Raw genomic sequence first — 13,028 nt, forward strand, 5'->3', positions numbered from 1 at the left:
CGCTTCCACCCAAAACTGCTGGGGCAACCCTGTGTCAAAGAGCATGGCTTCGGTTGCCTCCTGCAGCGTTCTCTCCCTGCATTCTGCAACTCCATTCTCCTGAGGAGAATTTGCTAGTCAACCTGTGACATATGCCTTTCTGGCAGAAGCAGTTCTGCAACGCAGACCTGGTGAACTCTCCACCACAATCTGATTGAAAGCTCTTGACCTGCAGTGAGATCTGTAGATCTACTGCCATTATCCCGTCTTTCACCAAAGCAGCGGCCTCTCCCTTGTGCTTCAGAGAGAAAATCCACCCATTTCTGGAATAATCATCCACCAGAGATAACACAAATTTGGCCCCGCCCAGACTGGCAACTGGCATAGGGCCCCAAAGGTCTGCAAGGACTAGCTCAAAAGGTTTTGTGGTTACCCTGTCAGACCTAGGATAAGAGCACGTCTGAACCTTGGCTTTCTTGAAGGCCCTGCATTCCAGGTATTTGTCACATGCCTTCATCTTGCACCCTTCAGTGCACCCTGGAACCTTCTTCATGTACCCCAGTTGACATATGACATTCTCCGGTCTCAAATGCCATGATGGCACCCATCATGGATGGGAACCTTAGCACACTGTGCTTGTGCATCCTCAGTGGGACCTTTACCTGCAGTAGGCGCTTCTAGCACAAACAGCCTGTCTTTGCACTCAACACTGACCAGTTGTCACCCACCTCTGGAAATGGAATAAACATTATTTTCAAAACACACTTTGAATCCATCATGGACAAGAGAGGAAACAGAAAGCAAACAGCACTGCATCTCTGGAATGACATAGGCCTCAATCTCCACCTGTAAAAAGGAACAATAAACAGAGCCAGACTTAGCGCTTGGAACCATCTGCAAGTGTTACACTTCTTCCAGTTTTCACAGCCTTGCAGTTCCACAAAAAAACACTAGATGGCGATGGCATGAGGTGGTGACTGGCCCCACTGTCAATCACCCAGCTTAGCCCATGGCCCTGGTCGCAGTTTTTTCCATCTTTTTGCCTGTAATGCCTATAATGGCAGCAACTTTTTGAAAAAGTAATATTTTGAGCCCGTAGTTCAATTTCCCAGCAGCTCCCCTTGCCCATGAGAACACTTCTAGCATTTCAAATCCTCTATCTGTGGCATTGTTCAGCAGTGGGGAAAGTGACCTCTTCACACCGGATGTCCATTTGGTATGGCCCTTTCCAGGTTTTTTCCTGCCCCTTGTGTTTGTCTTTCATTTGTTCTCCTATGTGTGTTGCCAGTAGAAGCCACAATTCTGTGGGTACTCTAGGTGGTGCAGAAAGTTGGCAGCTATTCCCTACACCCACAGGTCTAAGGATGGTTACAACATTAAAAAAACAACAACACAAAACACCACATTTTAAAAAGGCATTAAATGTCAATCAGCCAAAGGACTGGTTAAAAAAGTGTGGATTTGCCTGGCTCCTAAATCTGTATAATGGTTTTTTCAACCTTTGTATGGATTCTTTGATGGGAAGTGAGATTCTGACTGTGACTGAAGCTCTTTCCACATTCCACGCACTGATATGGTTTCTCCCCTGTATGAATTCGCTTATGGGAAGTGAGACTGTGGCTGTTACTGAAGCTTTTTCCACATTCCACACACTGATAGGGTTTCGCTCCTGTATGAATTCTTTGATGGGAAGTGAGATCGGAGCTCTTCCTGAAGCTCTTTTCACATTTCACACACTGATAGGGTTTCTCCCCTGTATGAATTCTTTGATGGGAAGTGAGAGAGGAGCTATGAGTGAAGCTCTTTCCACATTCCACACACTGATAGGGTTTCTCCCCTGTATGAATTCTTTGATGGGAAGTGAGACTGTGGTTACGACTGAAGCTCTTTCCACATTCCACACACTGATAGGGTTTCTCCCCTGTATGAATTCGCTTATGGGAATTGAGATCAGAGCTCTGACTGAAGCTCTTTCCACATTCCTCACACTGATAAGGTTTCTCCCCTGTATGAATTCGATAATGGGAAGTGAGATTCTGACTGTGACTGAAGCTCTTTCCACATTCCACACACTGATATGGTTTCTCCCCTGTATGCATTCTTTGATGTGAAGTGAGACTGTGGCTGTGACTGAAGCTCTTTCCACATTCCACACACTGATAGGGTTTCGCTCCTGTATGAATTCTTTGATGGGAAGTGAGAGAGGAGCTCTGACTGAAGCTCTTTCCACATTTCACACACTGATAGGGTTTCTCCCCTGTATGAATTCGCTTATGGGAAGTGAGATCGGAGCTATCAGTGAAGCTCTTTCCACATTCCACACACTGATAGGGTTTTCCCCCTGTATGAATTCTTTGATGGGAAGTGAGATGGGTGCTCTGACTGAAGCTCTTTCCACATTCCACACACTGATAGGGTTTTTCCCCTGTATGAATTCGCTTATGGGAAGTGAGATCGGAGTTCTGACTGAAGCTCTTTCCACATTCTACACACTGATAGGGTTTCTCCCCTGTATGAATTCTCTGATGGGAAGTGAGATTGGAGTTATTCTTCAAGCTCTTTCCACATACTACGCACTGATAGGGATTCTCTTCTGTATGAATTCTCTTATGGGAAGTGAGATCGTGCCTGATTCTGAAGCTCTTTCCACATTCCACACACTGATAGGGTTTCTCCCCTGTATGAATTCTTTGATGGGAAGTGAGATGGGAGTTCTGACTGAAGCTCTTTCCACATTCCACACACTGATAGGGTTTCTCCCCTGTATGAATTCTTTGATGGGTAGTGAGTTTGGAGCTGTGACTGAAGCTTTTTCCACATTCCATGCACTGATAGAGTTTCTTTCCAATGAGATTTTGTTGATGGGAAGTGGAATGGGAGCTCTGACTACACATTTCTCCACACTCCAAATTTTTACATGGCTTGTCCTCTCTGGGGATTTCGTCATGGTCACCTTTGTTCTCTATTTCCGTTTCATCACAATCTGCAATGGAGACAAAAAGGGGTTAGAGCCTCAGGAACAAATGGAGAAAAACTGAACGGTGTGTGTTCATTACCTGTTTTGTTTGTCATTAACCAACATATTAATTATGAGATTGTGATGTGTTGTTGAATGTTGCTTTGTTTGATATACAGTAGTGGTCAAAATTATGTAAGCTTTTTGGAAAAAAGTGTATTTCAGAGGTTTGATGGCTCACAACACCACTTCTTTTGGAGTAATATCATAAAGTTATATATCAATGGGAAGATAATTTAATCAAGAATGCAATTCAACAAAGTTCATTTAATTATCCGTATTCTAGCAAATGTTATAGCCAAGTAACCAGAGAAAGGAAGCACAATTTGCTTAGGTTGTAAAACATTATAAAATTATAGAAATGGCACAAAAAGTTGACTGGTCACCCAGAAAGAGATGTAAAATTGTAGCATTAAGTGAACAAGGCTACCGCTATGAAGAAATTAGATGAAAGATGGAAAAAACTTAACCAAAGATGGCCTTTCTATATTTTTGAAGAGGTATAAGGAGACTCAATCACTATAAAATCAGACTGGTAAAGGCAGGAAAAAGTGCACAAAGGCAGATAACGATCAAAGAATGGAGAGACTGTCCCTACATGACAGAAGAAAATCATATGGGTGTATACAAGATGACATGGAGCAATGTACTGTGAAGTTGAGAGCTAGGACTGGTCTAAATGTTAGAATTTTAAGAAAAAAGCCATTGTTATCTCTCAAGCAAAGCTTGAAATGATTAAACCCATGTTAACTGGACAGCGGAACAATGGGACAGTGTTATTTGGAGCATTGAGACCCAAATCTCCTTGCTTGGTAGTGATGGCATGAAATATGCGAGAAGAATCAGAGATTTACATCCTACTTGCATTACACCGACCGTGAAACACGCAGATAGTGTGATGATCTGGGGCTGCATGGCAGCAAAAGGTGTGGGCAGAATATGCGTCATTAATGGGAATGTAAAACGCATCACCATAAAGAAGGCTGATCGCCGAAGAATTGATGCTTTTGAATTATGGTGCTGGAGGAGACTTTTGAGAGTCCCATGGACTGCAAGAAGATCAAACCTATCCATTCTTAAGGAAATCAACCCTGAGTGCTCACTGGAAGGACAGATCGTGAAGCTGAGGCTCCAATACTTTGGCCACCTCATGAGAAGAGAAGACTCCCTGGAAAAGACCCTGATGTTGGGAAAGATGGAGGGCACAAGGAGAAGGGAACGACAGAGGACGAGATGGTTGGACAGTGTTCTCGAAGCTACAAACATGAGACTGACCAAACTACGGGAGGCAGTGGAAGACAGGAGTGCCTGGCGTGCTCCGGTCCATGGGGTCACGAAGAGTAGGACACGACTAAATGACTAAACAACAACAAAACGCATGAATGAAATACTTGAGCGCAAACTGAAGCGTTCCGCAGGTGATCTTTACCCAGATACGGAAGCATTTATATTTGTTTGTTTGTTTGTTTGTTTTCTATTTCAACAAGATTCAGCTCCATGTCATGTTGCTGCTGTGTGCAAAAGGTGCTTTCAAGATAATCTTATTTCACTGCCGGAATGGCCTGGGAATAGCCCAAACATTAACCCAATCAGAAATCTATAGAGCCGACTAAAGAAACTTATTAGTCAGAAGCAACCCAGCAATAAAGCCCAATTAACAGAGACAATAATTCAGTCTTGGTTTGGCATTCTTACAGCTGCAGAACTAAAAACTTGGTTCACTTCATGGAAAGGCGTTGTAAGGCCGTAATGAAAGCTAAAGGTTACCAATGGTTACCAAAGGTTTCACGTTTTTTCTTTATGATTTCTGCTCTAATAAATACTCCTTCATCAAAGTCATTGCATTACATTCTTCATTAAATTGTCTTTCCATTGCTCTATAATTTTATGGTATTACTCCACACAAAAGTGGTGTTATGAGACATCAAACCTCAGAAATACACGTTTCACAAAAGATTTACACAAGTTTGGCCTCTAGTATAAGTTGTTAATTTTAAAGTTAATGTTCTTTTTATATGGGTTCAGATTATTATTATTTGTGTTTCATGATTATATATGTGTTGTGCCGCTCAGAGTGGCTGAGGCAACCCAGCCAGATGGGCAGCATAGAAATAAAAATTACTATTATTATCACAGTGGTACCTCGATTTAAGAACAGTCCTGTTCCGGAAAAGATTAAGTTTGTAAACCTAGGTACCACTATATTACTCTTGTTATTATTGTTGCTGTTGTTGTTAAGTTTGTAAACCGAGGTACCACTGTATTATAATAAATAATAAATAATAAAAATTTCATTTATATCCCGCCCTCCCCAGCCGAAGCTGGGCTCAGGGCGGCTAACAACAATCAAAATAATCCAACATTCTAAAAACATTCATTATAAAATTAATTAAAATCAAATTAAAATCAAATTGATGGCAACCATTAAGCAAAATTCTGTGCAGATTGCCAGAGGAGGGGGTCAGGCTGCGCCCTGACCAAAGGCCTGGTGGAACAGCTCTGTCTTGCAGGCCCTGCGGAAAGATGTCAGGTCCCGCAGGACCTATCATCATCATCATCATCATCACTGCTACTACTATCTGAGATTCCATAAGCCTAGCTCTTCTCTGGGATGGATTTTGTTTGGCATCCCCTCCATCTCCAATGTCAGTCGTCTCTTTGGTCAACCCAAGACTGACAGGAGCAAAAACAAAAACCTGAAGCTACTTATCTTTCCTAACAATTCTGAAGCTGACATTTAAGATTGCCTCAGAAGTTCAGACCAGCCCAATCCTGGTAGAAAAAGGAATAATTTGAGAAAGATTGTTCAAAGAAAAAACTGTAATTTACTCTTTATTGTGGGGGTGTTAGGTTCCCAGGTGTTATGGGGGCGCTGTTGAGCTCTGTGAAAATAGATGAGGTTGGTCACATTGAGGTATTTTTTGAATTTCCAGGCAGATATGACGATCCCACAGGGAGGCTTACCAAGAGAGGCCACGATCCCACAATTCTCCTCCATGACATCCTTATGCAGAGCTCTCTGGTCAGGATCCAGCAACGCCCACTCCTCGTCCGTGAAACGAACAGCGACATCTTCAAAGCACAATGAACCCTAAATGAAAAAGGGAAATGTCCTCCTCTGAGACAGCAGAAATATGATCTGCTACACAATGCTCTGTTGTTTCCTTCCTGTACATTGCGGTGTTGTTTCAATAGGGTTGCTTTGCTGCACATTTCAAATATGGATGCTTATTTTATTCTGCGTTTTAATTATGCGTATTTGTCTTTGTGCAAATACGTGGTTCTCCACATTGTGTTTTCCAAGTCATTTTGCCTACGCAAGCATTCCAGTTTGCCTGATGGAAGGATCCACTTTCTCCTTTCCTCATGAGCTGTTTTGGGGAGTTCCCTCCCAATGCCCTAGAGCCAAATTCAAGGGGTTCATGTTGGCATGGAGGGGGGAGCAATGGGGGGCAGGCCCCATTTTGCAGCCGATGGGGCTGGTTAGGTGAATCCAGGCCACTATTTGTTCACATTTGTCCACCCCTTAGAAACCAATTTTAGCATTCATTGATCAATCTTGTATAAGATTTTTTCGATGAATCCGGAGACACTAAGTATAAATAAATAAATAAATAAATAATACTACATGTGTGGGACGTTGATGCTGCAGCGATGGAGGTGGCAGAGGGGCGGCCACCACCTTGACCTCAACCGCCACGGTTCCCCTTCCTCCGAGGCTTCTATCTCCTTTCTCCATGAGCCTGGGTAGCCCCTGAGTTGTTGGTTCTTCGGTGGTGGTGGTGATGGGGAAGCGCTGCGCGGTGGGTCAGGCATGGAAGGCGAAGAAGGAGGGCCAAGAGCAACACCAAGGTTCGGGCAGCGCGATGCCTCCCTTCTCATCGGAGCAGCCCCAATTCCATTCCTACTTGCATGCTAGCAGGAGGGAGCGTAGATCCCTTAGCTGCGAAGCGAGGCTTTACACTGCCTTTCGGAGCAGCCCCATCCCAACTGCTACTTGCGTGCAAGCAGGAGGAGGCAGGGATCTCTCAGGCAGCTCTGGGCTGCTGAGACTGCCACTGCTGCATTTCCCGGGGACATTAGATGAAATCTGGGGACATTCCAGGGATGGTATTTGTCCGCAGAATTATTCACAAATCCGAGGACAGTCCCTGCGAAAAGGGGACGTCTGGTAACCGAAGTCAAGAAATAAAATAAGACTGTTTTGAATGGCCATCTGTCTCTAGCATGATCTAGCAGAGAGTCCTGCAATGAACGGGGTCTCCTGGCTCTGAGAGACAAGCAGGGAGGGTGGCTTCTGGAAAAAGAAGAGGGAGCCATCAGTGGCTCTTCCTTATCCTGACTCACCTCTGCCTCTCGACCTTCCTCTCCCACTCGCCTCCTTCGTCTTCTGCCTCTGATTCTGCACTGCATTCTGACACAGAGTCTCCCAGCTCACTAAGCCCTGTAACCCCTTCAGCTTCTGACACCTCCTCTTCCCAGGCTTCCCCCTCTTCCCCCTCTGACCGCCCATCCTTCTTCTACCTCCACTTCTTGGGCTCTCAGCCATCTTCCTTCCTGGTTCCCCAGCTGCTTCCTCCCACCACTCCTCTGTGCCCAACCAGTCCATGACATTGCTCCATCCCTCGGCCTCTATCCCCACAAGGCAGCTTCCCCTGACCTGATCTGGTTCCACAGCCGCTGCTTCCCTTCTGCCCCCATGAAAAGACGGATCAGGAAGTCTTGCCGGCATCATTCTGTCACCTGCAAGAGATAAAAGGTAAACAGGACGCCAGGAGTGCCGGCTTCTCTCACAGGTGAAACAGGGCATCTGTAACTGCAGATGGGCCTTTGAGAAATCCTTACCTGCTGAGAGCATTTGGACGTTTGTGCCCATTTCATATGTTTGTGGTGCAGAAATACATCTCCCCTCCTCTGGACCCTTGTTCCCAACTGTTATCTCCACAACTCACAGATGAATTGGAAAACCAACAGAATGAGACCAAACAGAGAAAAACCACCTTCCTCCTTACCCAGTGGCCTCTCTCTGGTGTCCAACGGAGGCCTCTCTGCCTCACAGGAATCCACGTCCATTTCTGCAAAGACATCTTTTCCCTGAAAAAGAAACAAGGATTCAAAACAGAGAATGGGGAGAAATATTAGACAGAGAATGGCAAAGACTTGAAGGGTGTGAGATCTCATTCCATAGATGCTTTCCAAGAAAACAGATGGGACATCAGCCGACCATTATGGGATGTTCTCTGTCCTGTTTGGAGCCCCTTGGGAGTATCCAGACGAAAGTCTCTCTCACCTGCTTTCTCTCCTCTGCCTGACTCAGGAGGAAACCTTCGGCCAGGGCCACCGCCTGGGAACTGGTCTCCGCTCCGCATTCCCTCACCCAGCTCTCCATCTCCGGGGGAAGGACAGCCAGGAACTGCTCCAAGATCACCAGGTCCAGCATCTCAGGTTTCGTGTGCCTTTCCGGCTTCAGCCACTGGTGGCAAAAGTGGAAGAGTCGGCTGCAAACCTCTCGGGGTCCTTTGGCCTCCTGGCAGCAGAACTGCCTCAACTGCTGGCTCTGCACCTCTGAGCGGAGGGTGTCCTCCTCACCCAGGCTCTTCTGCACTGGGTTTTCCCAGAATCCCCCACTGCTCCCAGTTTGGCTGCCATGGCCTCTTCCTGCTTCAGGGCCAGCTGAGTCTTGCTCATCCATTTGTGCTCTCAGGAAGCCTTTGAGAGATCGGAAGGAACCCTTTGGACTTCTGACAAGTTTTGCCTGTCTTAATGAAAGGCTCTAGCAAATCCTACAAAGCAAACACATTGTTCTGTTACAGAATTTGTAGGCCGGGGGGGGGGTGGTTCCCTGAGCAAGCATAGATGAGTCTTGCTGGGAACCAGGTCAGGATTGCACTGCATCCCAGACCATGAGCTATCTTTTTGAAAAGAAAGAGAAGGAAGAGGAGAAGAAATACATCTCTAGCCTTCTAGCAATGCAAAATTTGGAGGCAACTGAAGGGATTTCTGGGAGATTAATCAACCTGGTTTCTGCAGCCTTCTAGTCAACGCATGAAGTCAGAACCAACTGACAAGAGAATCGTTTGTATCTTGTGAAAAATAGATGCTTGGCTCTAGTGGGGGTCCTCACCTGGGGGTCCTCAGGAGTTGCTCTCCCCCCCTCCCCTGCTTCTGTCTCCTTTTCTTGTACTTGGACTCTCTGCCACTCTCCAGACAGACTCCTGGGGTGGGGTCCCTTTTTCTTTGCTCTGAGGGCCAGGTATGTATCTGGTCAACCCCCTGAGGGCCAAGTGGGCAGGGCCAAAGACATCTCCCTTGATATTTAGGTGGGTAACTATTATTATTATTATTATTATTATTATTATTATTATTATTATTATTCCGCTAGATAGCTTCACACACACACACACACACACACACACACAGCCATTGATGCCAAGGTCCCTGCAGGTTCGGTGAGTAGCAGCGCCCATTTCCGGCTTCTTTGCCAGCAACAATCCCTTTGGGAGAGAGAGGACGTGGTCCTGGGATGCTATGCTCTGGGTGCGAGGGGATTGCTGCCGTGGCCTCCGTGGGGAGCTGCCCTTGGAGACGACTGGGAAACTGGTCCGCAATGCAGCAGCCAGACTATGGGCTGGGATCCCTCTCTTTATTCCTGGCCTTTCCTGGGGAGGGGGGGGGCTAGTCCACCTCCTAGTCCAGCTTTGGAAAACTATTTGCACATGTTTCCTCTGTTGTGCAATGAGGCTGAGCGATGTCACACAGAGTTAAAGTCCCAGGGACTCCTTTCTTTAAAGAAGGGAGATCTTTTCAGCAAGGGGGGGCGGAGGGCCAGATGAGTTTGGGATCCTGTGTTCTCCAGGAAGGAGAGCGTGGCAGACCTGGCCCCTCCCGGATCAGGCCCCCCAGGCACCCTCTCCTGCTGCAGCCCTGGGACCCCCCCTCCCCACTGCACCCTCTGGGGGGAGAGAGAGGAGACTCACCAGATCCCAGGAGGGGACAGCGAGGCAGCCCTTGCAGGAGAGACCCCAAAGCAGGAAAGGACTGGGGAGGGAGGGGCCTTGGCTCTGGAGGACCTGGCCCCCCCTTGCTTCCTGTCCTCTCTAGGAAGGCAGCTCAGTTCCCTTTAACCCTTGCCAAGCCGAGTCCCTCCAGCTCAGCCCTCTCTCGCTTGGCAGAACCTCAGATTCTTATTATTTTTTATGGATTTAGGGGGCAGCTGCCCCCCTGGCTACGCCAATGCCCAGATATCCTTTGGGGGTGAGGCTCTTGGCTGGACTCTGAGCATCTCCCTCCCTTGTCCAGAAACCAGAGGAAGAGCTTGCAGGGAAAAGGGCTTTGCAGGAGGCAAGGAAGCTCCTCCTAGAATTCAGGAGTGGAGAGATAGGAGGGGATCCCAGGGTCATCTAGTCCAACCCCCAGCAATGCAGGAATCTCAGCTAAAGCATCCATGGCAGATGGCCGTCTGATCTGTGCTTAGAAACCTCCAAGGAAGGAGAGTCCACCACCTCCCAAGGGAGACCTTTCCCCTGCCCAACTGCTCTTAGATGTCCCTCAAGGCAGCGGGTCCTGAGTCCTAGCCCTGCATAAACAATCGCACTGGCTGCCAAGGAGGAACCAAGTAAATTTCAAAATAAATAAATCCTATTCTCATCATAAATGAGTAATACTTTCTTATGCATGCTTCTTATAATAATATACAAAAGTATGCTATTTCCCTTTCCAGAAATGCTCAATTGCTAATTCAAAGGACTAAAAATGGATGATTGTTGTTATTATGTTTAGGGAAGCTTTTAATATTTAATGTACTACTGTATTTTAATATTTTGTTGGAAGCCACCCAGAGTGGCTGGGGAACCCAGCCAGATGGGCGGGGTATAATTATTATTATTATTATTATTATTATTAGGTGAGTGTTCTCCTTTCGAAATAGCGTTTTCGAAATAGCTAATAGCGTAAGGTTGCTAATAGCGTTTTGTTAGCGTGGGGAGCCACATTCTGGTAGAAGGAGGCCAGGATTTGCCCCCAAGGCCTGGGATGTCCCTCCTCCCCTGTAGTAGGACTTGGAATCCAGGAGAAAACTCTTGGAATAGCCTTGCCAGGTGCTCAGGGAGAGACTCACCTGTCCCCATGTCCTTCTCTTTGCAGATGTGCTGCAAACTGTGTTAAAATGTGAAATCAAGCTTTATTTACAGCGGAAAATAACAAAGAAACATGGCGTGAGCTGTCTTCCACAGCCGTCTCCTCCTTGGTCAGAGTAAAAGAGAAGAAAGGATGGAAGTGATTTACAGACTGACTTCCATTCTTACACAGAAGATGTAAACATGGACATCATAGTACACTAGCAATGGGAGACCTAAATACTGACAGTTTGGCCCCCAATTTGGTCCAAGACCAAAATCTGCATCCCTCATGGTCCAGGAGTGCCAGGGACTCCGTGGTGGGGGCAATGGGGGCCGCTTTGGCCCAGACTGGCCCCTGACTCCGAGACGCTCTTTCCTCCCACAGGACCTCTGATGTTACGCCCTTTGGGAAAGTGGGGAGCAACAGAAACCAGCAGCCAACAGCATCCCTTCTCTGCTGGCCTTTGCCCGAAGGTTACCCCATCTCAGAGCAAGTAGCTCTCCCTCATGGATTCAGTCCTTTCATCACTTCCATCTCCCCAAGAGGCTCCCAAGGCTACTCATCCTCTGAAGTTGATAACAGACCTAACTGAAAAGAACGGCTTCCTCTTCTGGTGACACCAGAGAATTCTAGAAGACATTCACCCTTTCCATTGTAGCACCCTGCTTGTGGTTAACGCTTAGCTGGAATGAAATATTCAACGCAGCAATAGAGAAATTAAAATAATAATTTATTTGTCAGACAAATAAATGATAGGCACAGTGGTATATGGTTACCAAAGCTCTGCCCCTTCCAGCCCTGATGGCCAGCACTTATATTTCCTCAGCCCAGCCCCCTTGCTCCTCCTTTGGCTGCCTCTGTCCAATCAGCCTGGTTGAAATTCCTATTGGCTGTTTGCTAGAACCAATCATAAAAGATACACCCATTTCCTATTACCTTTTATGGGAGACAAAGAGCTATATTTCCTTCTATCCATAAATGGCAGACAAGTAGCCATATATCTTACATTTGCCTCGACAAGGCACCTTAATTAACATTTCACCTTTTGCCCTATTGCCCTATTGCCCTATTGCCCTATTCACTCCAAAACAGATGGCTAAAACAGATGGCTCATGGTAACAGAGATCTTGGGTTCACCTTCACACACACCATCAATGAAATAAGAATCTAACATAAGAATCTAACATTTATTACTTTCTAAATCCTTTGCATAATTACATTAAGCCAATATATTTCATACATTAACATATATAGCTTTTTAGAAGAAAAGGCCTTTTCAAAGTAAAAAGGAAACAGCTTCAAAAAACCTCTTCAGTTTACAACTCCCTTTCCCCAGCCAGCTGCTGTTCCCATTAGCTCTTGCCCTTTAACCTTAGGAAAATATTGCTCGAGTCTTCTGTTAAACAATAAATCTTACTATTTACCAACTCTTAATTAGTGTTTTTGCAGCTTGATTGTATTCTGTAATTTGTATGGTCAGTATGACCTTTTGCTCCTAGCCTGTAATTTCCTTTTACAACTTTGAGAAACGTGTCTCCTGCTACTGCTATAAATCAGGGGGGCCCTTGAGCAGGAAGATAAACAGCTGCCACCTGGCATGAAACATACAAGCATTTGCAAATATATCTTTAAAGCTCATTTTAAAATGCAGGTCTTGATCAGATGCCTCATCATAGCATTATGGATGCACGATTCCCACAGGCAAGTTTCTTGGCAAGACAAGGGCCTTTCCTGGCCATAGAGTGTCCTCCTCAGCATTCCCAAAGAAGGAACTGGGTTGCAAGAGCTGCAGCTAATGGGGGGGTGTCCTCCCCCCTCCCATCTCACCTGGCTGCTAGGTAGGAAAGCAAGACCCAGAGAGAGTTGTGGGAAACCCCAAAACCAGCTTGCTCTGTGCTGGAGCCAAAGCTGCTAC

At 46.2% G+C, this 13,028-nt stretch overlaps 1 protein-coding gene across 4 annotated transcripts in view; it reads right to left on the reverse strand.

The window, feature by feature from the left end:
• Nucleotides 1-1,092: 1,092 nt before the first annotated feature.
• LOC128412208 (zinc finger protein 850-like) overlaps nt 1,093-13,028 on the reverse strand; it is a 264,328-nt gene continuing 252,392 nt past the window's right edge. The window contains exons 4-6 of one of the 4 annotated variants that reach the window (XM_053385080.1): nt 7,656-7,738; nt 5,960-6,086; nt 1,093-2,962 (exon numbers count right to left, since the gene is read on the reverse strand). In XM_053385080.1, coding sequence (XP_053241055.1) covers nt 1,452-2,962; nt 5,960-6,086; nt 7,656-7,738 — 1,721 coding nt within the window. In that variant the 3' untranslated portion in view covers nt 1,093-1,451. The remainder of the gene's footprint in view (nt 2,963-5,959; nt 6,087-7,655; nt 7,739-13,028) is intronic. The other 3 variants (XM_053385079.1, XM_053385081.1, XM_053385082.1) reach the window with 3 other exon arrangements.

Source organism: Podarcis raffonei, chromosome 4 (genome assembly GCF_027172205.1).
Source record: "Podarcis raffonei isolate rPodRaf1 chromosome 4, rPodRaf1.pri, whole genome shotgun sequence".
NCBI lineage: Eukaryota > Metazoa > Chordata > Lepidosauria > Squamata > Lacertidae > Podarcis > Podarcis raffonei.